At 34.5% G+C, this 23,839-nt stretch overlaps 1 protein-coding gene across 3 annotated transcripts in view; it reads right to left on the bottom strand.

The window, feature by feature from the left end:
- Positions 1-300: 300 nt before the first annotated feature.
- Positions 301-23,839, bottom strand: part of PDCD4 (programmed cell death 4) — a 28,203-nt gene continuing 4,664 nt past the window's right edge. The window contains exons 2-12 of one of the 3 annotated variants that reach the window (XM_019459420.2): positions 22,602-22,708; positions 19,005-19,307; positions 16,311-16,405; positions 13,809-13,922; positions 10,683-10,904; positions 8,641-8,738; positions 7,716-7,830; positions 4,544-4,651; positions 4,181-4,291; positions 3,416-3,555; positions 301-1,048 (exon numbers count right to left, since the gene is read on the bottom strand). In XM_019459420.2, the coding sequence (XP_019314965.1) occupies positions 988-1,048; positions 3,416-3,555; positions 4,181-4,291; positions 4,544-4,651; positions 7,716-7,830; positions 8,641-8,738; positions 10,683-10,904; positions 13,809-13,922; positions 16,311-16,405; positions 19,005-19,307; positions 22,602-22,644 (1,410 nt within the window). In that variant the 5' untranslated portion in view covers positions 22,645-22,708 and the 3' untranslated portion in view covers positions 301-987. The remainder of the gene's footprint in view (positions 1,049-3,415; positions 3,556-4,180; positions 4,292-4,543; positions 4,652-7,715; positions 7,831-8,640; positions 8,739-10,682; positions 10,905-13,808; positions 13,923-16,310; positions 16,406-19,004; positions 19,308-22,601; positions 22,709-23,839) is intronic. The other 2 variants (XM_019459422.2, XM_053909914.1) reach the window with 2 other exon arrangements.

The following is a 23,839-nucleotide window of genomic DNA, read 5'->3' as shown; positions in this document are numbered from 1 at the left end:
GAGGAGCAGAGAGAGAGGGAGACACAGAATCTGAAGCAGGCTCCAGGCTCTGAACTATCAGCACAGAGCCTGATGTGGGGCTCAAACCCACAAACCATAAGATCATGACCTGAGCCAAAGTTGGATGCTTAACAGACCGAGCCACCCAGGTGCCCCAAGTACTATTCATTTAAAAGTTTGCAAAGAACAAAGTTTAAATTCACTAGGTTCAAATATGCTCCCTTAGAGGATTTAAAATTTGCTGTGTAAAATAAAAGTTTTTAAAAAGACCTAAAATAAATGTACTCCCAATGAAGAATCAACACTGCTTCACATGTTTTATTTTGTCATACATTCTTTTAGAACCAGGTTCATTTTTCCAGTTTTGTAGAAAAATAGATGTTCCAGCCACCATTTATTTAACTGTCTAGTCTTTGAGACCAATCAATATGTTCCCTGGAAAAATGAATAAGTCTTATGACTAACTCATTTTCTTAAAATTCTTTAAGACAAAGAAATAACTTTTTTTTTTTTTTTTTTTTTTTTTACTCCCAAAGCACAGTATTCCAACAGCAGCAGCCAACATGGGGTTTTAGCAGCTTAACTTCACCCCCTAAATAAAGCTTTGTATAAACCAGTGATTTTACTACAAAAACACTGTCCTTGAAAGAAAGGAGTGGCAGTCAGACATCAATGCAAAACTTGGAATGATTAGGTCATAAACATGGCACTTACAAAAGGTAGCTTATGAGAATATTCCACTTAAGAAGTGGTTACTCTTCTGTCCCTCCTTTACACCCTCAAAAAAACAAAAATACGAAAGAAAAAAGAAAACACTTCCTTTAAAAATTCCCCTTAAATTGTAAGTTTATAAAATTTCAGAAATGCCTTGTACCCAAAACAAGTGCTTCAAAAACAAAACAAAACAAAAAACCTGTGCTAACAACTCTTACAATTCAGATATATTTATATTTTTTAGAACATCTAAGACTGTAAGAGTTCTTATATTCAGTAGCTCTCTGGTTTAAGGCGACCTCCATCTCCTTCACTTACAAAACGTTTTCTGCCCCTGTAATGAAAAGAACACAAACATGAAAATGGAGATCAATTCTATCTATAAACAAACAAACAAACATCTTGGGTTCTTTTGGTTAGTCATTAGGTTTTGAAGGGTTCTGTTTAAAAAAAAAAGTGAGCATGCCTCTAATCCTTTTGAAAAAAGACTCTTTTCTTGCTATGTATCCTAGGAGGTAGCAAATCAAATGAACTGTTAATGTTAATCCAAGCAGTTTTTAGTTAAATAAGAGCTTAATTATTGAATAAGTTCATTGTCAAATGGAGTCATGTAAAAGAAAAGTTAAAATATAAGGCAAACATGCTATTTGGAACTTCAATATTTACTTCTCTGAGTATTATTTGAAAGCTAAACAATGAGACAAAGAGACACCAACATGATTTGGAATTATGCAAATTAAAGCTACAGAACCTATGAAAATATCCACGTTAAAAATTTTGTTTTAACTTTTTCTCAAATCTAGAAAAGCCGTAACCTGAACATGGAAAAATCAGAATCCAATTAATTCCTGTCTATGCCCCATTTTAGGATTCCTGCTATTTCTTTTTTTTTTTTTTTTAATGTTTATTTATTTATTTTGAGAGAGAAAGAGAATCCCGAGCATGGGATTCATGCTATCAGCACACAGCCCAACATGGGGCTCAATCTCACAAAGGGTGTGATCATGACCTGAGCAAAACTCAAGAGTTAGACGCTTCACTGACTGAGCCACCCAGGTGCCCCGGGATTCCTGCTATATCAAAATCAAGAGGTCTTGCTTTATAATGTAGGCACACTTATGCTGTATGTAGCCAAACATAGTAGCTATGTACAGCCCAGGAGAAATATTTGACCAGCAGCCTAAAGCAGTAAGTGGAAAACAGAGTTGTCCAGGATTAGTCCTCATTTTCTGACCCTAGACCAACATGCACAAGCATTCAAGACCACACACAAGTGTGCACTTCACCCAAATAGGCTAATGGATAGAGGATAAAAAGTCAAGGTTCTATAGCATACAGTGAAAATTTAGGTATCTCCCTCAACTGATCCTTGAGGGTAAAGCCACAATAAAAATGACCATTTAGACTTCTGAACAGAGGATGAAAAACTTAAAAAGCCAGTGCCAAGGTGTTGACCCCTTTTCACACGAAGTCTAAGTGGAAATCAGCTACATTTTCTGGCACATACAGGCTTCAGACTGTAAATATAAGGAGACTGAGATACAGAACAAAGCAGTAAGTAACAAGAACCCTTGCCAACATTGGCAGTATTTACTGATGTATACAACTTGGCACATAAATGATGCCATCACCAAGCACAGAGAGAGATTTTGGAGATGTATATTTGCAAACATTTTTATCAAAGCCATTAAACAGTATCTTCCTCCTCTTCTCTCAAAAGCTTCTAAACTTTCTAGAGCAACAGACACTACCAAGAACTATTTTTCTGAGATTTAATTCTCACAATGCACTTAAAATAGACAAAGCTTTGCAATTTTTTCAGTTTAAAAATTACAAAAAGTTAAAATTTACATAAAACAGACACACACAGGCCACCCAGGTAGCCTCAGGTCAGGATCTCATGGTTTGTGAGGTCATGCCCCGTGTCAGGCTGTGTGCTGACTACATAGAACCTGCCTGGGATTCTCCGTCTCCCTCTCTACTCCTCCCCTGCTCTCTGTCTCAGAAATAAACAACATTAAAAAAAAACAAAACAGATATACACAAGTTTAGCTATTACTAACATTTATACCTATTTATTATAAACTTATATTATAAGCTTTATTTTAACCACAAAAAAATTCATCAACTCCTAAAGAGTTAGATCCTAGTAGCACAAATACAGTATCTCCAAAGAATCACACACATATACTTTCTAATGAGATAAGGCCCAATTAGCCTCAATTCTCCATTCTATGAAGGAATAAAAGGAAGCTACATGGAGTAAGGAATAGCCTATATCTTGGAAGCCAGAAAAGGTCTGGATTCATCCTTAGTCTTTACTGTGTGTGAACTTAGAAAACTTCTATTACATCTCCTTAAACCTTAATTTTCTCATCTCATTGGTGATAATATGTACTCTGAAATATTTCAACTACTTAGAACAGAGCCTGGTACACAGAACTACTACACAAAATTAGTTTCCTTCCAGTGAAAAGGGGCTTCATGAAGTAGCCCTGTATAAATTTTACAAGGGGGCAAAATAAGCTTTGCCCTAGTTTTTCTATTAACTCAAAACTCATGATTTTCACTCTTGAGTGGCTTCAGGGGAGATATTACTTTTCTGACAGAATTCCAGAATTTTTCTGGAATGACAGAAAATCAGCTTAGCCTTTCCAAGCACCTCAGCCAATATTTTATGTGGAAAAAAGTAATAAAGTACCTTGAAGGACAAAGATCTCTGAGTTGTTTGGAAATTATTCCAGCCTGAAAACATTCTTCTACAAATCGTTCAAGCACAGAGTATGAATGTGGGACATCCAAATTAATGTCTGGAATTTCATTGTAAATTCTCTCATAACCCTAAAACAATGAAATTATATACAGAATTGTTAGCCCATATAAAGTACATAATGCCATATGACCCATCACTGTCATCAAACGACATTTAAAGACAAAACATTCATAAAATTAGACTGAAGTCAGATCTGATCTTTGAAAAGTATAGACAATATTTGTCATAGAATGTTTTCTTTAAAATTTTTCTCTTAAAAGAGTTCAGGTGGACATCAGACACTGGACACATTTCTTCATCTGTATACATTTAGTACACTTTTTAAAATATAAGGCAAGTAAGCACCTCACCAATATCTTAAATAGGAATAAATTAAATACTTTAAAGAATATTTGTTAGAAGATCATGTTCATGTTTGTCTCTAGATACAAAATAAAAATTATCATATCTTAAAAATAGAACTCTTGAGGAAGAACAATCACATCTTTAAAAAAGACAGGAAAAAAACTCAATGAAGTGTTACTTTACAAGAAATCAAACATAATCACAACCATTAAAAAAAAAAAAAACTATAGGCACAATACTATTTAACATACCTAAAAGAATATTTCATTGACAATTCATAATATGTATTCAATTATTATACATTTAAGGTAGAAGCCTAAAAATTGTTCAAAATAATGTTATACTTACTCTTTTCATTTGGTCTAGAGTAATGGTAGAAGATTTCCAAAGAGATTTTAATAAATTCAAAATCATCTTAAATGCACTTTCTCCAGTTGACTCTAAAACCATTACAATAGCCTAAAAATTGAATGAATGAATTTTTGGTCATTTAAATTTATATAAGAAACTGCTCCTAAAATGTATCAGATCCCTTTTGTCTTATATGTAATTATAATCATTATAAAAATTTAAAAACAACTTTCTCCCTTAACATTGAAATTTTTTAAAAGAATAAAAATAGATGTACACTATTAAAGAACCATTAAGTCACTGTGGTGCAAAAAGGAATACTTAATAATAACTCTCTTTGGAATGTCAAAGTAATCTTACTTCATATACAAGCTCATGGTGAAAATGAGGTACTTCCAGTTCCTTAAGGCAATGTTCAGCTTCAGATATATCTCCAGAGAGTAAATACTCTTTCAGCAGCATATCAATCTATTAAATTTAAAAATTTAGATGTATTAGAATTCCTAATTTTTTTTTTTTAAACTGTGCTTTCTGCCTATAGGATTTACTTACTCTCAAATAGCAGGTCACCAACAGCTGTGTAAGAACATACAGACTTGACACAACACTATCATAACAAAATTTTTTTCATAATTAAAAAGTAAATCCCCAATTTTTACATGGCTGATAATTATAAAGAAAATGCAGCGCTTCAGTGTGCCTTAATAATCACTGAGATCTATGACTAGACTTAATCTCAGTTGTGACCATAATACTTCAATGCTCACTGTAAAACAAGGGATTTTAAAGACCACTAGAGGGCACTGGCTGAAAGTCTCAAAATATATTTTTACAGTGTCACACACTTTCACTTCCATCAGGATGACCTTAATAGTCACTGGAAGCCAAAAAATGATGATAATAGAGCTTTACTAGACAGGGCAAAAATATCCATACAGCTTCTCTTTTCTCTTCAAATAGATTTGAAACCTATTATCTAAGATGTTCATCTGGAATTCAGTTTCTAGTTGTAACTAAAGAGGCAAGTCTTGACTTTCTTATTCAAATACAGTAACATCTATGGCTCCAGAGAAAAGGAGGAAAGTTTTCCAGCACAAGAACTTCAAACAAGAATGTTCTTCCCTATACATGGCCTGTTAAAATCACCTTTGCACCTAGTGGACACTCAATGAATGTTGGCTCACTTAATTAAATAATCTCATTTAAGTATCTTTGACTTCCAACTTCTGCAATATATTTAATAAAGGGTAAAATTTGATCAATAGAATACATACCGATGATACTGATACATACTGAATAATATCTATTATCATGCTTTAGAAAAGTAAATACTTAGGGGCGCCTGGGTGGCTCAGTCAGTTAAACGACTGATTTCTGCTCAGGTCATGATCTCACAGTTCGTGGGTTCAAACCCTGCATCGGGCTCTGTGCTGACAGCTCAGAGCCTGGAGACTGCTTCAGATTCTCTGTCTCCCTCTCTCTCTACCCCTCCCCTCCTCGTGCTCTGTCTCTCAGAAATATAATAAACATTAAAAAAAAAAAGTACATATTTAAAGCATGGCATTTGAATAAAGTGTTTTTACTTTATAATTGTAAATTAATAAATTTATTATTTAAATTATATCACTTACAGTTTTTTAACTTTGTTATAGAACTTGAAGTATTTCAATGTTTCCCATCAGGCTCCATGCATTTTTTGAGAATAATAAATTATAAATACATACATATACATTTCTAAAAGTCCTCTTTGTCCAACTCATCCTTCCATGTAAAAATAAATGAATACCCAAATAATGTCAACTCATATTGGTAGTTTTATTTCCATTTCTATCTTGACTATTTTTTCATTGAGATAATTCACATAAAACAGTTTGGCACTTTCTCAAAATAATAATTTTGGGGGAATATTACCATCATTTTTTTTAAGTTTATTATTTTTTTAGTAATCTCTACACCTAACTTGGGCTCAAACTCACGACCCTGAGATCAAGAGTTGCAGCTCCTCCAACTGAGCCAGGCAAGCACCCTAAGTGTTATCATCTTAACAATATTAAGTCTTCCAATCCATAAACATAGGATATCTGGATATCTATTTTAAGTTTTAATTTATTTCAACAATGTTTTGCAGTTTTGGTGTATAAGAGTTGCACTTCTTTTGCTAAATTTAGTCCTAAGTATTTTGATATTTTTTATTCTATTGTAAATGCAATTGTTTTCCTAATTTCATATCATTCGTTGCTAGTGTACAAAAGTAGAATTGAATACTGTATATTAATCTTATATCCTATAATCTTGCTGGATTCATTTATTAGTTGACAGTTTGGAGTTTTTTTGTTTTTTGTGGATTCATTAAGATTTCCTGTATACAGATCATGTCATCTGGGAATAGAGACAGTTTTACTTCTTCCTTTCCCATCTAGATGCATTTTATATCATTTTCTTGCCAAAATGCCATTATCTTGACTGTTTTTATACCTCAATCTTCCTAACCACATGAAATTTTTTTTTGAAAACAGATACTATAATCATGACATTATCTATCCTAAGATATATAAAAGCAAACTGGTCAAAAATCTATAGTTTAAGCTCCTTAACACTCAAACTAGGCACACATATCATTAAAAGATTTATTAAGTATCAAAACTATAGTCACATGAAAAGATTATACTCAAAAGTCAGAAGTACATGGACTGTAAGACTTCTAATTTTCTTAATAATCTGCAAGTAATATTAAGTACTTTTTCTGGTTTCTTGTTATAGAACATTACTGCCAGAAAAAAAAAAATCCATAGAGAATAAATCTGGCGTTTTAATGAAATAAATCAATTACTTTAAAGCATGCACACAAGTAGTGAACTTCCTTACAAAAATCGACCACTCTGATCTACTCTAGTGTTCATAATTCCTAACTTATGATCTAAGAGTATCCAGTTTCGAATTGCTCATATAAAAATGTAGTTACTAGGGTGCCTGGGTGGCTCAGTAGGATGAGCATCTGACTCTTGATTTCGGCTCAGACTGTGATCCTAGCGTCGTGGATCGAGCCCTGCATTGGGCTCTATGATGAGCAGAGAGTCTGCTTAAGATTCTTTCTCTCCCCCTGCCCCACTGCCCTCCTCCCTGTCTCATACTCTTTCTGTATAAAAATTTTTTTAAATGTATTTATTGAATAACTACAAAATAGAAAGTCTTATGTTGACAGTATTTGAAAAATTTTAACTACTACTACAAGAAAATACTTCAGGCATTCCTCTCAGGTTCAAATACAGCATTCTTATGAGAGCCCTTTTAATTTAACACAGTCTTTTTTTTTAGTCAGGGAAGCCATAAAAATTTAATAATAATTATATAATTATTGTATAATTTATAGCACCAGGGAATAAAGCCAAATACACAAAGATTATCCAATTTTCCATTTATAGCTTTAAGACAGAACTTAATTTTTATCCACAAAAATACCAGCTAGAGGGCATAGTTTACTTCCCCTGAGGAATACATGTATATTAAGTTAAAGACAATACCCAGTAGTTACCTCTTTAACAAGGTGGTTAACAGACTGCTGCCCACCTCCAGAGCCCCACACACTGTCTTTGCGCTTTCCACCTTTAGACATACTCAGAAGCACAGTAGCCTTGTCCAGAGCAGCTCTACCAGAAATAATAACAACAATAATAATAATTTTGACAACTTAGAAATGCTTCAGGTTGACCTAAAAGCTTTCACGTAACCTAAAATCAATCTAAAATTCAAAATCTAACCTTATTACAAAATAATTGATCTACACTGAGTGGAAACATGTCACATAAAACTTAACTTTTACATAGTTCTGCACCTTCCCACCAGGGCAACCATTCCATTCTGACCTGAAGTAGTCTTAGAAATTTAAGTTAACATCTACACCTGAGCAAATCTAAGACATGGCACTGACTAAATTTAAGTTTCCAGGAAGTTACAAAAAACCATACGGCATGATTCCCAAATATCACATTTAGCTTAAAATTAATTATAACAAAGAACAAGAGTGAAAACATTATTTCCTAATATTTCTGTAGCAGATAAATATAAAATAAAATTGAAAATGGGGCTCCTTTGTTAATACTGTCCATCTTCTTAGAATATTAAATAATTACAGAATGTGAAAACCTGAACGGAGCTTAAAGAAACATTCTCAGTCAAACCCTTCATTTTTATAAGTAAGGAAACTGAGGCCCAGAGAAGAGCGGCTTGACATAAAGGTAGCTAATGGCTTAGTTAAAATCCCAAACTTCTACATTACAGTACTGTCCTCTTCCTATTACATCATGTCAACAATCTCTCAATTTTTTTAACAGTGGAGAATATACACAAATCACAAATAGATGTCCACAATGTCTGATTAATTCAAATATCATTTCAATAAAATGCTGTAGAATTTTCCCCAATTTTGAAATTCTAAGTAGGAAAATTAATTTACTTACCTAGCCTGTACACAGTCTACAGTTCCTTTGTAACTATCAATATAGGTATTACATAAAATTCCATCTCCAACAGCTCTAGCAATAAACTGGCCAACCAACTACAAAAAAAAAAAAAAAAAAAAAAAAAAAAGCTGTATAAAAAAATCTAAAATGAAACTCTATAGGACACAATTTCTAATACATAAATGATAAAGACTGGCTGGACTACAGAATCAATAACTAAGACATGTTGGAAACTCAAACATCTATCTAGCACCTGCTAGTTATGTTTGACATACATTCCCACATCTTAACCTCCAAGGTAACTACCCATGGGGGGTGGGAAGGACACATATCAGTTTTGCTCACTACTGAATCCCCCAACACCTTGCACACTGCCTGAAACACAGTACATAATCAAAAACGCTTGTTAAGCCAGTGACCTAAATTTAAGAGAAAACTCTCTTCTGGAAATTAAAAAAAAAAAAAAAAATGGGACTAGGTTTTCTCAAGTGTCTGATTAAAGGAATTTATTGTATGGAGAAAACACTGTGTAGAAATTTCTATCTGAAAGTATATTCATAGCGTTATTTTGTTTTGTTTTGTTTTGTTTTTAAAGTAGGCTCCATACCCAGTGTGGGGCTCAAACCCATGACCCCCAGACCAAGTGTCACATGCTCCACCAACTAAGCTTGCCAGACGACCCTATGCATAACATTATTTCTTATAAAAACTGGAAACAACTTCAGTGTCCAACAATAAAGGTGTGGTTACATGATACATACAATGGGGGTCATTATGGGGTCATTAGGAAATACATTTACTACTTTTTATAGTGTAAGAAAAATCAAGTTTACAAAACAGCACATACAGTATAATTCCATTTCTTATTAAAACAAAAATGCAAGGATATACAAAAACCATACACTGATAAACATCCACAGAAAGTAAAAGAGATTTAACACCAAAATGTTTAACAGTTAACACTGGTTATTTCTGCTGGCTTTTCTTCATTTTGACTTTATTTTTCAGAAATTCTATAATATGAACTTACGTAATCATTTTTTTAACATATGAGTAGTTTTATACCAGTTTCCTGGTATAAAAAGAAAAAAAAAGTCCACGTTTGAATCATAGCTCAATACCTTACCAGACTACTGTCTGGCATAGAAAAGAAACAGCATTTAGGAATTAACTTATATATATATTCCTAAATTAATGTTTAAGTGCTCCTGCCTTTTTAAAATTTTTTAATGTCTATTTATTTATTTGGGGGGGTGGGGGGAGTGGGGAGGACAGAGAAGAAGGAGATAGAGAATCCCAAGCCGTCTCCAAGCTGTCAGTGCAGAGCCTGATGCAGGCTCAATCCCACAAACCGTGAGATCATGACTTCAGCCAGTATCAAGATTCAGATGCTTAACGGACTGAGCCACCCAGGTGCCCCAAGTGCTCCTACCTTGACTTAAAACTCTGGTCAAGTAAACAGAAACAATTTCACACATTTTTAATTTCAAATCAGAAAGTCACATTATACTATCAGCATGTATTGAATCTAATAAATACATAAGGCTTTGAGATCAGAATCTAAACAGAAACATAAATCATAAATTTTCTAATAATTTTCCCACAAAGCTACAAAGGGGAACAGACTTATTTATGATTATTTTTATAATAAACATCAGTCAAGCCAATTCAATCTTCAATTATAACAATCTACATATTTTTTAAATCCTAGATCATACAACAGCTTAACCACATATAATAGAGAATATACAAGCGGCAAAAAAACAAAACAAAAAACAAAAGACCTACAAACTATACAGAGCATGGGTGGAAAAGCAGGATATAAAATTACAGTATGATGAAAACTATATTTGAAAAAGAAAAACAGCTAGACAAAAATATGCTAAAATGTCAGAGGGCTATTTTTGTATGGTAAAAAATATGGGTCATTTTGTCCCATTTTATCTACTAAAGTTTCCTAGAAGCATGTATTATTTCTATAATTGGAAGTGTAGTGGGGAAAGGGGAAGGAGAGAACAAATAAAAAGAATCATACAAACCTGTGGTGCTCTAGGAGTATCCAATGCCAATTCAGGTAGATCTTTCAATAATTTGTCAAATGATTTTTCTACATCATTTGTGCTCATTACTGTCCCACACAGGTCAGAAAGAAGCTTAGATGTCATTTCTCTATGACTAGCCTTTCCCTCCAATGCCAAGGAAACTGCCAACACTGGTACTCCACTTTTCATTTCACCAAGATTTAAATCTCTTAGCATTTCCTATTCAAAAAAAAAAAAAAAAAAGTTAAAAAGTATGTCACTACCTTTAGTTCAATATGATTTTAATTTTGAAAAATCAAGATTTTATCCATAGATCCTTACCTCTTCCCCTTTGGAAATAATCAGAAAAGCAGTCAATTTTGTAGGAAAGGATAAATTCATCTTTCTGTGCATATAAATTAGATATTGATCCACTTTGTCAAGCTTTAACTATCTAAACATCACTAAACTCAAGAATGTGAATCACACCTAAAACAGTATGAAACTATATATTGCTAAGTTTGTGTTAGGAATTAACTAACCCTGTCCTTATAATTTTTTTAAATTTCTTTTTATTTAAGTAATCTCTACACCCAATGTGGAACTCAAACTCGCGAACCCAAGATCAAGAGTCGCATACCCTTCCAACTGAGCAAGCCAGGCACCCCTAATTTCTAGGAATATTCTTTTATGAATATTTGTGGAGAGATTCATTTTACATTATCATAAGCTGTTTATACTCCACTTTTCAAAGTTTTCTCTCTGCACTAAAGTTTATACTGTTCACATTAAGTTTAAAGGAGATCTTTTTTTTTTTTTAATGTTTATTTTTGAGAGAAAGCATTTGGCACATGAAAGCAGGGGAGGGCAGAGAGAGGGGGACAGAGGATCTGAAGCGGGCTCTGGGCTGACAGCAGCGAGCCCGATATGGAGCTCCAACTCATAAACCACGAGATCATGACCTGAGCCAAACTCAGACACTCAACCACTGAGCCATCCAGGTGCCCCCCCTCTTTTTTTTTAAAGTTTGTTTATTTAAGTAATCTCTAGACCCAATGTGGAGCTCAGACTCATGACCTGGTGATTAAGAGTCACATGCTCTTCCGACTGAGCCAGTCAGGTATCCATAAAAGTTCTTAAACCATCGTTTTTAAGTGGAATTATTGCTTCAAATGCTGGGATTCAGTTAAAATTTCCTATTAAAAATAATAATAGCAGCTGCTAATACTACTGTATATAATGTGTCAAGCATTGTAACAGGCATTTTAGTTTCTATTATCTTATTTAAGACTCAAAACCACCTTTTCAGGGAGATGTCATCATCATATCCATCATACCCAAAGCAATGAAAAATTAAGTATCTGCTGAGGACATATAGCCGGAGTGGCCAAGTTGAAAGTGGGATATAGGCAGTATGACCCTAGAGGCTAAATTCTAACTCAGTTATTTAAAGTGCCTTCCTTTTACAGTTTTCTCAGAGTGTTTAAGTCATGTTATACTACTAAAAGAGTGCCAGAACTATTTTCACAGCCACCTAACTGGTGTCCTTGTGAGCAGTCTCTTCCACTCGATTTCAACTTCCTGGACTATGCTTGAACAACTCACTCACTGCCTTTAAACATGATACTTCTTTCTGGAAAAGTCTCTTCAACCGTCTTACCCTGGCAAACTTCTAATTATCCTTACATAGTTCAGAATCATCTCTAACACACTTCATTTTATGCTTCCATAATATTCTGTTCATAATACTACTCAGTTAATAAATACATAGTAGACCACTAGTCCCCAGGCTAGGTACATAGGATTCCAATAGTCCCTGTCCTTACAGGATTTAAACTCTTTCTCTGCAATACAAGGCTTCACATGATATTTTAATATCTATTTATATATCTCTTTCCTCACCTGACTGCGCTTCAAAAGAGCAGGAGTCACCTATTACAAATTCCTCCACATGGTATGCACTGAACAAATATTGGTTTTATATTCAAATTCTACAAATATAAGGATATCAGACCTCATGGTATTAGACAAACCAAGAAAGCTCAGTCTGAAGTAAAAGAGTATAAATTAAAAAGCCTTTTAAGGAGTTACAATTTTAAAGTTTACTTATTTTTGAGAGAAAAGAGAGAGAGAGAGAGAGAGAGAGAACGCATGATGAATGGGGGAGAGGCGGAGACAGAGAATCCCAAGCAGGTCCGCACCAGCAGCGCAAAGCCAGACACGGCACTTGAACCCACAAACCCATAAGATCATGATCTGAGCTGAAACCAAGAGTTGGTTGCTCAGCCAACTGAGCCACCCAGGATCCCCTAAAGACCTGCAATTTTAGTACTTTAAGTCAGTAATCCTAGTTAGGTAATTTTATTTTACCCTTTTAGATTTATTTTATGAACAATTCATAACACAGGAAATGTTCCCACGCAAATTACATTTCAAAAAAGCATTTGTTCTCTTAGTTTCTGTATACATTCTTTTTCAGATCTTTGTGTTCTCTTTCTTTTGGACAGAGTACAAAGATAAATTTTATCTTAATCCTGAGCATTGAAATGAATGGCAAAAAAAATAGAACGACATCAGGCATTAAAAAAAAAAATTTTTTTTTTTAACATTTATTTTTGAGACAGAGAGACAGAGCATGAGCAGGGGAGGGTCAGAGAGAGAGGGAGACACAGAATCCAAAACAGGCTCCAGGCTCTGAGCTGTCAGCCCAGAGCCCGATGCGGGGCTCGAACTCACGGACCGCGAGATCATGACCTGAGCCGAAGTTGGATGCCCAACCGACTGAGCCACCCAGGAACCCCTAAATCAGGCATTTTTAACTGAGATTCCTGAAGAGGTTTGAGAAGGTTCATAGATGCCTGAAATTATATCATATTTTATACACTATCAATTACAAAAATATATAATTACAAAAATTAAAATATTGTGCCGTTTTTCAGGGAGGGAATGGCATATAGCCTTCATCACAAGTAGGAAAGAACTAAGTTAAGGATATTTTACTTCATTTCTTAGAAATTCATTTACGTAAAAGAAAATGCTTATTAAAACTTATTCAGTGATCAAGGATAATTTTGGATATGATGTTTTGCTTTTAATAATGTTTTTTCTATGTTAAGTAAATTATACATGCAATTTTAAACCTACCGCAACTTCATTAGTATCTCCATGCTCAAAATATTCCTGTATGATTGGTGTTAAAGTCTTCTCAAATGCTGTTTCATCCAAAGGCAAAACTACAGTTTCATAAACACAGTTTTCCTAGGAAGGGAAGGAGAAAAAATTACAAATTAATGAATAAAATGCTAAATAAAATGAAATTTGGTTTATAATTTTATATTCCAGGGCCCCTGGGTGGCTCAGTCAGGTAAGTGTCCAACTTGATTTCGGCGCAGGTCATGACCTCACGGTGGTGAGATCAAGCCACAAAACGGGCTCTGTGCTGGGCACGGAGCCTGCCTATGACTCTCCCTCTCTCTCCCTCTCTTTCCCTCTCTCTCCCTCCCCCTCTCCCTCTGCCCTTCCTCTGTTCACATACACACTATAAATAAATACTTTTATGTTCTAACTGTATATCCCAATGAATTTTATATTCCATCCTCATTCAGGACAAGAAAAAGATGTGCTACATGCTTTGAACACTGATACTAAAATAGAATCCATGTCATTTTTTTTTTTTTTTTACAAATCTATGAATAAAACTAACAGTTTAGAACTACTAACGACAGCAAATATGACTTGCTCCCAACCCCCCATATCTTAATTTTTTTTTTTACCTCTCATAATACCAGTCCTTCAGTGACCAAGAAGCTTAAGATGACTTCCTATCATACCTACTGTTTTCATTAAAACTTCACTTTAAAAAAAAAAAATGAAGGAACCAAAGATTTCATGATTAATATTATAATAAAAGTCTTTGTAACAAGAATCAATGCTATAGTGACTAAAAAATCTCTAAGAAAAAGCATTATTCAACAGAAATTTCAAAAAACAAGGAAATTCATGTCTATTAATTTTCTATCTCCCTTCTCCTCTGGAAAAAGGCCAGAAATGTTTATGTGCAACTTGTGACTAGTTTTAGTCTCACTTGAAAGACTGTATGTTAAGATTAGGATATATAGGGGCACCTGGGTGGCTCAGTTGGTTAAGCATCTGACTTGATTTCAGCTCAGTCGTTATTTATCTCGCGGTTCGTGAGTTCAAGCCCCACTGCAGGCTCTGCCTTGACAGCTCTGTCACTCTCCCTCTCTCTCTCAAAATAAATAAATAAACTTAAAAAAAAAATATTTCCATGTCCAACAATTAGCTAAAACAAACAAGTATATACAAATAATATGCAATAAAAACAATCTATCATATGCCCTGATAATTTCCTATCTAAAATTTTTATCACCATGCAAAGACAGTTCTTTAGAAAAGATATCATAACGTCTGGGATTTGTTTCAAAATAATCCAGAGCATGGGGGGGTGGGAGTGGTGCATGCAGGAGGGATATAAGAGGAAGAGTAAACAGAGGTACAGTATACAATAAGACTGCCTATGAATTATTAATTATTGAAGTCAGTAAAGCTGGGAGAGGAGTACAAGCAGTTTCATTATACTATTCTACTTTTGTAAGCTACACATTTTCCATTAAAAATATAAATATATAGGAGCTCTTGGCTGGCTCAGTCGACGGAGTGTGCAACTCTTGATCTTGGGGGCTGTACATTTAAGCCCCATGGTGGGTGTAGAGATTACTTAGAAATTAAGTTTTTAAAAAAATAAAAAATAAAATATATGTATATGTTCATTATAAAATCTATTAAAAACTTACATTCTCATCAATGGACCTAAGTGAAATAAGACTGAGAAAGACAAATATCATATGATTTCACTCATATGTGGAATCTAAAAAAGTAAATAAATAAACAAACAAAATAAATCAGACCTGCAAACACAAACTGACAGTTGCCAGAGAGGAGGGGCAAGATTGATGAAGGGGAGTGGGAAATACATGCTTCCAGTTATGGAATGAGTAAGTCATGGGAATAAAAGGCACAGCATAAGGAAGAAAAACAAAACTTACATTCTCATATTGAAGACATTTATGTTCCCAAAATAAAATTTACCATAAGGTTATCATCCTAAACAGTAATATTTAAAAGGAACCTAATACCTATTAACTCTTTTATGATATTCAAAATAATATCTATTTTTCTCGATTTTCATTACTATAGAAATTATATTAACTCAACAGAATTTACTGAAAAATAACCAGCTTGATAATCCTAAGTGAATCTGTAAAGACCTACTTTTGACTCACTTTAGAAATGAAGGGAAAATTTATCACTATCAATTAATTTGGTTTCCTAATCCAAAATTTACCTAACAGTCTGAGAGTACTGAGTATATGTATGATTTACATATAGATACTAATGTGTGTGTATACACACGTATGTGTTACACATATGTATACACACACATTATATATATACACACACATATATACACACATGCTACAAATCATATATATATGATTGACAGGCACAGAGTATAGATATGGAACGTAGGACCTGACAAACGTATGAGTAAACTACAAACATGAAGGTGAAAAATTTATAAGCATTTTAAACATGGATTTTAAAAAGGAAGTAAAACACTGATACCTGGTCATCATCATAGTTAGGATCTTTCACATCCACCTCCTCCACATCATATACCTGTCCAGGTGTACCCCAGACACCTTTGCCTCCTGCTCCACCTGAAAAAGTTTAGAATTGAGAAAGAAAAGAACACAAAGTTCATAGTTCATAAAGTTTAGTTGAAATCTGAAATAATTCTAGATATTCAGATATTAAGTAACAGTTAAAAACTGAATTTTAATTTCTATGCTAATTTTTTTCCAGTTGAGTTATACTTTAAATTTTTTACTCAGATCACTTTTTCAGTAATGATTAGATATTATATATTTTATAACCTATTTCCAAAACATCAAGTTGAAATAGCTTATAAAGTTAAAACTAAAAAGGCAGATGCTTTAAAAGCAAAAATGAAACCAAAAAAGAACAGAAAAATAGCTGTATCAGGGACCCCAAGGGGCCATGATACTGTATGTAGCTGAGCTCTAAATTTTATTGGACATTTCATAAGGCCAAAACAACAATATGTTGAGCCAGTAAGATGTGGCATAGGAAACTTAACAAGGGAAAGATTATTTAACAAAAAGCAGTTTCCACTGTTAAGTGTTTCAAAGTCAACCTTTTTTTTAAGGTTTATTTATTTGGGGGGCAGGGGGGAGTGGCAGAGAGGGAGACAGAGAATCTGAAGCAGGCTCCACACTGTCAGCGCAAAGCCCAAAGCAGGGCTCAACCCCACAAACTGTGAGATCATGAACTGCGCCGAAGTCGGACACTAAACCAACTGAGCCACCCAAGTGCCCGTTTATTTTCTTTTAATTAATTATCTTGAGAGAGAGAGACAGACAGACAGACTGCGTGCACAGGGGAGGAGCAGAGAGAAAGAATCCCAAGCAGGCTCAGCGGTGCCAGCGTAGAGCCTGAAGTGCTCAATCCCACAAACAATGAGATCATGACCTGAGCTGAAATCAAGAGTCAGAGGCTTAACAGACTAAGTCACTCAGGCACCCCTCAAATACTCTTTAAATATAAATGTACACGTTAAACTATACTTGACAACTGGCAATATGTTACAAATGACTAAGCTATTTAAGCATTAACTGCACTTATCTTTACTTCTCTGTACTTCTATATGCAAACTGACCAGTTGAAGTTTAACAATTCCAACTTTCAAAGTGGTTTTTCTACATAAACTGAAATGTTTTTGTAAGTCTCAACATATTGCATTATTTTTAAAGAATTTTTCAGTATCACCAATTATTTTTAGGTTGTATTTTTATACCAAGAGTATAATCCCTGCCACTAGAACAAAACAGAATCTGGTTACTAGGATTCATTTTTATCCAACCAATGGTTGTAGAGCCATTCAACAAGAATAACAGTTTTTGGCAGATCACAAAAAGATTTTACAAGATTCCTAGGCTACAAATTGAAGTTCCCACCATTCAGAAACTAGTGAAATCTCCAAATTACATCAAAATCCTACCATAGACCAAAACTAACAGACCCCTTATCAACAAATATTTAAATATATGCAATTACTCCAGGCCCTGGAAATAGCAGTGAAACAGACCAATCCACTTCAGTTTCCAAAAGAGAGCAAAACACAACTTGGGTGGTGCCTGGCTGGCTCAGTGGGTAGAGCATCTTAACTCTTGATCTCAAGCTGTAAGTTCGAGCCCTATGTTGGGTGAGAGACTACTTACAAAATAAAATCTTTTAATCAACCAACCAACCAACCAATCACTCAAAGAGAACTCAAAACCAGATCTATAAAATTATTCAAATTCTGATCCAGAGGGGCGCCTAGGTAGCTCAGTTAAAGTTAGGTAACTGACTCTTGGTCTCGGTTCAGATCATGATCTCACCATTCTTGGTTCACGAGCTGGAGCCCCTGCATTGGGATTCCCCCCCCCCACCTCCTCCCCTGCTTGCTCGAGTGCTTTCAAAATAAACTTAAAAAAAAAAAAAAAAAATTCTGGGGGCACCTGGGTGGCTCAGTTAAGCCTCCAACTTCAGCTCAGGTCATGGCCTCACAGTTCATGAGTTCAAGCCCCACATCATGCTCTGTGGTGACAGCTCAGAGCCTGGAGCCTGCTTTGGATTCTGTGTTTCCCTCTCTCTCTGCTGCTCCCCCACTCATATTGTGTCTCTCTCGCTCTCAAAAATAAACATTTTAAAAATTTTTTAAAAATTCTGATCCAGATATTAGCAATCCAATTTATATCTATCATGTATTCTTAACAAAGGACATAATTATATTCATTAGATAATTGGTATAATGAATCTTTTTTTTTTTTTTTTAACTTTTACAAGTTAAGTAATCTCTGCCCCCAATATTGGGCTCAAACTCATGACCCTGAGATCAAGTGTCACATACTCCACTGACTGAGCCAGCCAGGTACCCCAGGTATGATGAATTTCTGACCCTACTTTTAAGCAAAGTTAGAGAATACATGCACAATTCATAACTGTACAAAACATCCATGTATATTTTGTTGAAAAGAAAGTTCTGCTCAAGAAACTGAATCTCAAGAAAAAAGGCTCAACTTAAAAACAAGTGGGATGGTCCTCAGATTATTACTTTGTAAAAACATATACACAAATCATAACCTCTTACACCATCATTGTTTAAATTTCTCATATTCCTAGAACAAGGAAACCATAGTATAAGAACCAGGTAATATTGTTTTGTTTGCTTCTGTGGAAATGGAACACACCAACCTTTCTTTGGCAGTCCCCTTCCTTTCCCAGATCTGGATCGCCTATCTAGCAACCTTCCCTTTGGACTGGTTGGTACAGTTACTCCACTTCTAAGGGCTTCACTTCCATTATCACTGACTGAATCGCCTCTGCCAGAGTCCCGGGATGAGTTTTTCCTCAGGCGCCTTTTTGCCTTGGCATTAATTCTAGCTTCATTAATGGAGGATGCCGAAATCCAATTTCCATTTATCTCATTTTTTATTTCCTCAGTCCCAGCATTTTCTTCATCACCAGAAAAGAGAGAGTCACTTAAATTATCAGGATCTTAAAGAGGAAAATGAAGAAAGAAAATTCTAAGTAAGTACTTTAACCATTCACTGTCATACCAGTTATAGTCATAAGTTACCTTAAGTTGAATCACATGAAATTACATTTTTTAGGTCAGTAACAAGTCACATATTGGAAATTTCACATGATTCAATCTAATAAATGACAACTAAACAGGATTACTTTTCACGTTATCATAGAAAATAAACTAAGACAGTGAATTTTAATGAGCAAAGTTTAATGTTATCTCATATGTTTAGAAATAAAATTTTATGTTAATATACAACCACAAATAAATCCTTTAGACTTCTGTGAGCTAAGGGAGTTAAGCAATTGGAGATAGTAAGAAAAGACTAAGAATCTTGAGAGGAGAGATAAACTAATATTTAGAGAATGCCTATTATTTATCAGGCACTGTGCTGGGCGTTCTGTCATTTACCCACAAGTTTGAGAACTATTTATTACATACTGGATCTTTACTACAGATAAGGAAACTAAGACTGAGAGTGTTTAAATACCTTGCCAAACACCTCCTGATTAATTATAGATACTTAGGAAATATTCTAATCCAAAGAACCTGAAAGATACTTGGCAAATAAATGATCACATAATATTACTGAGCTGAACCATTGAGGCTTCATTGCTCTGAAAGATAACGCTTGCTTTTAAAGCTTTAATTCACCTCTCCAAACCTGACTTGTATTACTTACCATCTTCTGAAAATCTTCCAGCCTATGTAAGATTTGTACATTATCCCCTGAAAGACAGCAACATATCTGGAGTTCCCAATGGTCCTACTTAGAATGTCATCCTCATTGCTGTTTTCACTTATCAAAATCTTTTAGGATATACTCAAGTTTTATTTCCTTCACATAACTTTCCTAACAATTCTAGCCACAATAACACTAATGCCCACACTCTATTCATTCACCACATTACAGAAACCACTTTGTTATTTCTATTTATGCAGGAGTCTTGCTTTTCCAAATAAGTCACAAGCCTCAAAAGAGGAACCATGCCTTTACCTGTACTTCTTTGTACCCTCAGCACCTGAGTATCCTTCATACTAACAACTCAAATGTCCACGGAGATACCTGGCTTTGCTCTAAAAAACTCAGAAAGCTACTGAATTAGGTACCCTTGGGGCAGAGTTTTGTTTGTTATGGCTAAGTCAAGTCAGAGTTGAATCTCTCAAGTGGTTTTAAACATTCCTAAATGTAATTAGGCTGTGTCAAGTCCATGTGTATAGACTTTAACATGTCTTAATATGTTGAAGCTGAAAATTTCTTAAGTCAACCTATAAAAAACATAGATGTGTTAAAATCTTTATAATTCTTAAAAAAATTTTTTTAATTAAAAAAAAATCTTTATAATTCTTAACAAAAAAGTATGAAAGTTAAGAACACTGTGATAATCAAAAACAAACAACAACATTAAATAGAGTCCATCATTAGTCTCTGTGCTTTCCAACCATTCTCCAAACTGCATGGAAATGGATTCTGTAAAACATGCCCCCAGTGAAAACCCTTTGAAGGTTTTCCCACTAGTTCAAAATAAAGTTTAAACTCATTATCTTGTAACTTAACATCCTACATAATCTTGCCCCTGCTTATGTCACCAGAATAACTGCTGACCACTACCACATTCAAATGGTCAGAGCTTAGACTGATATCATATGCAGTGATGGAGAGATTGGTTTAGCAGAGGAATACAGAATATATAAGGAAAAAGAGAAAGTATAAAGTGAGAGACCAGCTAAGAAAATGTTGCAATAACTCATTCACTAACTGAAAAGAGCAAGGGTAGTAACTTTGGGTTAAATAAAGTGACACTTAAAGAAAAATAAAGGACTTTTAAACAGAATAAAGAAGCATGAAATGAAGTCTTAAAAGTTTTCAGATGGGAAGTCAGTGTTAGAGGGTGAGTGTAAGACATCATCATAACCATCATCATAACTGAACTACTATATTACAACTACTAGCAACAGTCATAGTCACAGCAGTAGTGCAACTTCTTTTGTCATTATCGTCACCATTGTTACCACTAGATACCAGGTTCTATGGTAGGCACTCTACATACGTGATCTATCATCTTCACAAAGCTCTATAACAAAGCTGTTTATCCTCAATTTACAGATGGAAGATGTTTCATAGAAAAGTCACATATCTAAAAAGGATTATGGCCAGTATTCAAATCCACGCTTAAATATCAGATGATTATAACTGTAGAAAATACAGAGCTAGAGTACAGCAGAGTAGTGACAGCTAAAGACACAGGACAAGGGAGTGGTTATAAGAGAGAAAAGCAGAAGAGGAAGGAGAAAAAAAAGACCAGAGATCAGACAAGTTAAATGGAATTTCAAGTAACAGTAGGTAATTGAAGAAAACATTAAACATTTACCTGTAACATATTGCTTTCATTATTCTACAATTAAGGCAAACCACCAAACTCATCCAGAAGATAAAGGACCTCAAATTATAATAAACTGCTTTAAACTGTCCCTTGGAGTCCTAAGTATTCAATTTAAACATCATTTCCTACAATTGGATTTCTTTTCAACTATTTTAATATCCTTTCAAATATGTTTGTATGACTGCAGCAGAACATATCTAGGTATATTTTATATATTAGACCTTATAATTTTTAATTCATGTTTCTATCAATTACTCATTTATATTTCACTATTCATACTTACCTAGGTTTAGGGTTCCATAACCACTATTGATCTGACTTTAAAAAAACCAAAATTCAAAAGATGAAAAATCTCACCATTCAGAATATTTCAAAATCCTACTTAACTCTACAAAGATTAGTCTGAAAGCTATAAGTATATTTTAAGTTGTCTGAAGTTACTCAGCATTTGGACAAATATTCTACAAAACCATTTTTATGGAAAATAAGGAAAATACCATAGGTAATTTATAATAAATTACTAGGAAAGAAATCAAAGAAATCAATAACAGTTTATATTGCAGAAACCACTAACTAGTTCATTTGAAAATATTAATGAGGAAGTTCACTATTCTTCTCCATTCTGTAGCACATAGTTTATTATAAACAGTGGAAAGTTAGAATGTATGGAATGTGAAAAGATGGGCAGAAAAGAACATGTGAAGAATTTCTACAAAAATAAGAATCACAAACTTGATTTTTTAAAACAATACAACTTACTTGTAGCATAATAAGATGGCTTTTAAAGTAAAGATGGTTTTAGTATTATGTTTTCATAAAATTTGGTATGACCTCAAACTTTCTCACAATATAGTCAAGGTTCAAAATATTCTTACTTACCTGTGGGGTTTACATTCAGTATCTGCTCATTTTCTACATCCATTGTTTCTTAATGTCACTTGCACTGATTGAATTACTAATGGAAGTCTTCCCTTGGGATCTATTTCCTTAAAAAGAAAAAAAAACCTTCAACATCTTCCAAACTGATAGAATTAAGGTAAATTCAATTTACTTAATCACATTGTAAAAAAAAATAAAACCAGCACATAATTTTTTTTTTAAATTTTTTAGATGTTTTAATTTATCTTTGAGAGACAGAGAAAGACATAGCACTAGTCAGGGAAGGGCAGAGAGGGAGACACAGAATCTGAAGCAGGCTTCAGGCTGTGACCTGTCAGCACAGAGCCCAACACAGGGCTTGAACTCACGAACCACCACATCATGACCTGAGCCGAGATTGGACACTTAACCAACTGAGCCACCCAGGGGCCCCAGCACATAATTTTTTTTTAACATTTATTTATGAGAGAGAGAGAGGGAGAGAGAGAGAGAGAGAGCGTGTATGTGTGTGTGAGTGAGCAGGGGAGAGGAAGAGAGACAGGGGAACAGGGGATCCAAAGCAGACGTCACATTGACAGCAAAGAGCCTGATGTGGGGCTCGAACTCACAAACCATGAGATCATGACCTGAGCCAAACTAAGCCACCCAGGCTCCCCTAATTTCATTTTTTTTTTAATTTTTTTTAACGTTTCTTTATTTTTGAGACAGAGAGAGACAGAGCGTGAACAGGGGAGGGGCAGAGAGAGAGGGAGACACAGAATCTGAAACAGGCTCCAGGCTCTGAGCTGTCAGCACAGAGCCTGACGCGGGGCTCGAACTCACAGACTGTGAGATCATGACCTGAGCCGAAGTCGGACGCTTAACCAACCGAGCCACCCAGGCGCCCCTCCCCTAATTTCATTTTTAAAAAAAGAGCTCTCTTTACTTTGAAAAACAGTTTACCACAATTAACATTTGGTTTCAATCTTCCTGACAAGTGTATCTGTGTCCAAAATAACCCTCCATACTTCTGAATGTGCCAAAGCACCCCTCTAACTTGAAGATGTATTTGCTATACATGGTTATTTCAAGTTAAAGCAGCATATACATACTCCAAATTTTTCAGGACTACCAGTCCTCATAATTAATCTGATGTACATAATATTGTATAGTTCACTACCAATGAATTGAGAACTACTACAAAACGCAAGCAACAGTTTTGGTTAATCAAGCATATCACAGGATTCTGTTCTTTATCA

This window comes from Panthera pardus, unplaced genomic scaffold (genome assembly GCF_024362965.1).
Source record: "Panthera pardus isolate Hobbes unplaced genomic scaffold, ASM2436296v1 HiC_scaffold_22, whole genome shotgun sequence".
In the NCBI taxonomy this organism is placed as follows: Eukaryota; Metazoa; Chordata; class Mammalia; order Carnivora; family Felidae; genus Panthera; species Panthera pardus.
This window is presented reverse-complemented; position numbering and strand designations above follow the sequence as displayed.